This window comes from Sinocyclocheilus grahami, unplaced genomic scaffold, assembly GCF_001515645.1.
Source record: "Sinocyclocheilus grahami isolate Dianchi unplaced genomic scaffold, SAMN03320097.WGS_v1.1 scaffold3616.1, whole genome shotgun sequence".
NCBI lineage: Eukaryota > Metazoa > Chordata > Actinopteri > Cypriniformes > Cyprinidae > Sinocyclocheilus > Sinocyclocheilus grahami.
The window spans coordinates 7,768-10,752 of NW_015508709.1; the positions used below are offsets into that span (position 1 = coordinate 7,768).

General features: G+C 37.4%; 2 protein-coding genes across 2 annotated transcripts; both read right to left on the reverse strand.

The window, feature by feature from the left end:
- Window positions 1–461: 461 nt before the first annotated feature.
- LOC107576383 (SMC5-SMC6 complex localization factor protein 2-like) lies at window positions 462–1,659 on the reverse strand (the record flags this gene model as incomplete). Its single annotated transcript, XM_016262571.1, has 5 exons — window positions 1,522–1,659; window positions 1,158–1,252; window positions 974–1,061; window positions 654–761; window positions 462–539 (listed from the first exon to the last, which is right to left on the reverse strand). Coding segments are annotated over exons 1-5 (492 nt in total), but the record flags the coding sequence as incomplete, so codon positions are not given.
- A 176-nt stretch (window positions 1,660–1,835) lies between these two features.
- LOC107576384 (SMC5-SMC6 complex localization factor protein 2-like) lies at window positions 1,836–2,401 on the reverse strand. Its single transcript, XM_016262572.1, has 3 exons — window positions 2,302–2,401; window positions 2,077–2,218; window positions 1,836–1,944 (listed from the first exon to the last, which is right to left on the reverse strand). The coding sequence occupies exons 1-3, from the start codon at window positions 2,399–2,401 to the stop codon at window positions 1,836–1,838; spliced, it is 351 nt and encodes a 116-aa protein (XP_016118058.1).
- Between the last annotated feature and the right edge of the window lie 584 nt (window positions 2,402–2,985).

Here is a 2,985-nt window from a genome sequence, read left to right on the forward strand (position 1 = left end):
AACCAACCCCCCCCCCCCCCTCCCCCAAAACATCACGCTTCTAGTGAGTAAAATCATCCCTCAATTCAATTCACACAACTACTGCTTTCTCTTGAGAGAGAGTAAAATTAGTTATGTTCATAATTGGTCCCTGGGGTATGAGTGGTACCAGAAGACAGAGTGGGGCTGTGTCCACTGACAGGGTCTTTCTGTGACTGATTCATTGACACTGCTTCTTTAAGACTGCACTGTAAAATCTAGTCACAGAGCATCTCGATTCTTCTGGATCGAGCCACAAAAATCTGATTTCTAAGTCCATCATCAATAATTCTACTGAATGAAAAAGCATACGTCAGACCATTAAATTAAGATACGCTGAGAACTGTTTTGGAATTGGATTGTCACTCCCTGAAATATAATCAAATTGTGAAGATTTCCTCCCTTACTATACAATAATATAAAAACAGAAATTGGACACTTACTCTCTGAGCCGAGGGTAAAAACTCAAAATTGGAGGCTTCATTTGTCAAAGTCAAAAGGCTGTAGCAGAGGTAATATGCCTGTATGAAAGAAGATCATTTATCAGCTTATTAAACTCTAAGTGGTTTCACTTTATCACTCTTGGATATTAAAAACGTAATGATACAATAGCTCTCAGCCGACGTTCTGCTTACTTGTTGGTCTAGATTGTCATCACAATCTTCTGCTCTCCTTGCAGACCTGAGGCCTTTCAGTAGGGATGAGGGACGCATTTGAGGTAAGAAAGGTTTCAGCTCAGATAGCTGTAAAAATAGCCATAGAAACAAAGATACATTTTTATCTTCACAGCGCATATCTTCAAAAATGTAAGTGGTTTGACAAAAGCTTGGCCAGCCAAGTGTAGTCAGTGGATGATACACCTACATAATTGCACTCATCACAAACCATAAAGCATCTATAGAACTCTACTGTCTGAACATTGAAAAGCCGCTAATATTCTATGGATTATTCTCACCTTAAACTCTGTCCCTGAGGGTTTATAAGTGCAGGTGTGATTCAAAAGCTTTGAGATGATAGACACACTCAGGTGTTGTTTTAATTGCCTGTTGAAGAAATAGCAGATGAATAATTGCAGAAAGGATTTAAAAGTAAACAAAAAAAAAAATGTTGTTTCACATGCATTACAGGTTTTCACTTACTTTCCACAACTGCTATCTGGCAGAAGATAAACGAGTCTCCTGAGGTTGTGATGATCTTCTGACAAATCAGTCAGGGTTTGACAAGCTTTAGATATCTACATATAGAAAAAAAAAAGAGAGAAAGTTGCGTTAAATGTGAGAAAATTATAAACTAATGCTTAATGGGTAGTCCACCTAAAAATATAAATTCTTTTCTGTTTTAACTTTCTGCAGTGGAACAAAAAAGTAGTAGAACGCACTCATTATATGATAACTGAATTTTGGGCTCCAAAAATGATAATTGTTTGGAATGGCATGAGGGCGAGTAATGATGACAGAATGTTAATTTTTGGGTAATATGAATATTGAACACCCTCTTTCTGACCTGTACATCCCAGTGTGTGATGTTTTTGAGCAGATTCTGGAGCAGGAGGCTAAAGTGTCCAGTTGGTAGCAGCTGAAAATGAGTCTCCAGTCCAATTCTACACACCACCGCCAGAAGCAACATCAGCTCCTCATCAGTGTACGCTCAACCTGTGTTACGTCATGTGTCCCTCTCCATGACTTGTTTTTATATTTTAAAAAAAATACAGGCACAAATTAGATTGACACTTACGGTTGCATTTAAAGCAAAATTATCGTTAAACAAATTAAAAATCACCTACTACTCAATACATGACAAAATCATTCTTAAAATATTCAGCTTACGTTGAGAACACTCTCCAAATTATGTACTGGTAAAGTAGCATTGTCTTTCATGTCAGATAGCACTCGGTCTTGGCTGGTTTCTTCCAGCTGAAAGCTCTCTCTGCCAACACATACATATGCATTAAAATACCAACAGAGCATTTTTATGAAGCTGAAAGACATATGCTGAAAGACAAAGACATATGACTAGTACAGAAGTATAATGCTGCAGACTGAAAGGTAAAAAACTCACAAAAGGTCTCCCTCAGTAAAAGGGGGTTGCAGAGCCTCCAAAGGGAACAGACTGATAAATGACGCCCCCATGTTCAGGAAAACCAGGGTGATGTCCCGTACAGAGGGTACCCACACTTTAAAACTTTGGCTCTGGTGTTCAACTATAACACAACAGTCAATTTTAGTGCTTTATCAGTTGTACGGGAACAGCATATTTGGCCATTATGAGGTCGTTCAAACATACCTATGTGATGAGCAGCAGACAGAGCAATGGTCTGCAAGGACTGCATGATGTGTGAGGAAATAATGGGGTTTGGGTGAACTGACATCATCTGAAAAAGCATTAGAGTTATTAGCTGTACTTAAATTTCAGGCAGTTAATTGTGCACTGTGTTAAAGTGCAGGTTGTAATTATTAAAATGATATTGAATAATTTTGGCTATTGGAACATATGAGTTGAGTCTGCAAAGTTGTATGCATGTTGGGATACTAAAAGCATAAGCTTTTAGGAAAGAACCCCTGCTGTAATGTTTAGATAGGTTTAAACGTAAATGTCCCAATGGTATACAGGTTTCCCATGAGAGAATATAAGACGGCGTGAATAAAATGCAACGAGTCAAATAAATATCATAGGAACAGCGAACCTAAAACTTCAATACAACCATATAACAATACAAAAGGAATGCTATAAACACATACAGTACATTACCTATTACAAATCATAAAAACTGATCAACAGATCACAACATGAGACTAAACATACAGCGGTCCCAAAAAGAGCATTGCATTAGATAATAAAATATAGAACCATGTAAAATTCATATATTTTTAAGTGTAGATTAATTGTCCATATTTTTTGGCCCACTGTATAGTACATCCATGTGTTACTGACTAAGCACACAGTGTTTTTTGTAGGACAGAAAATATG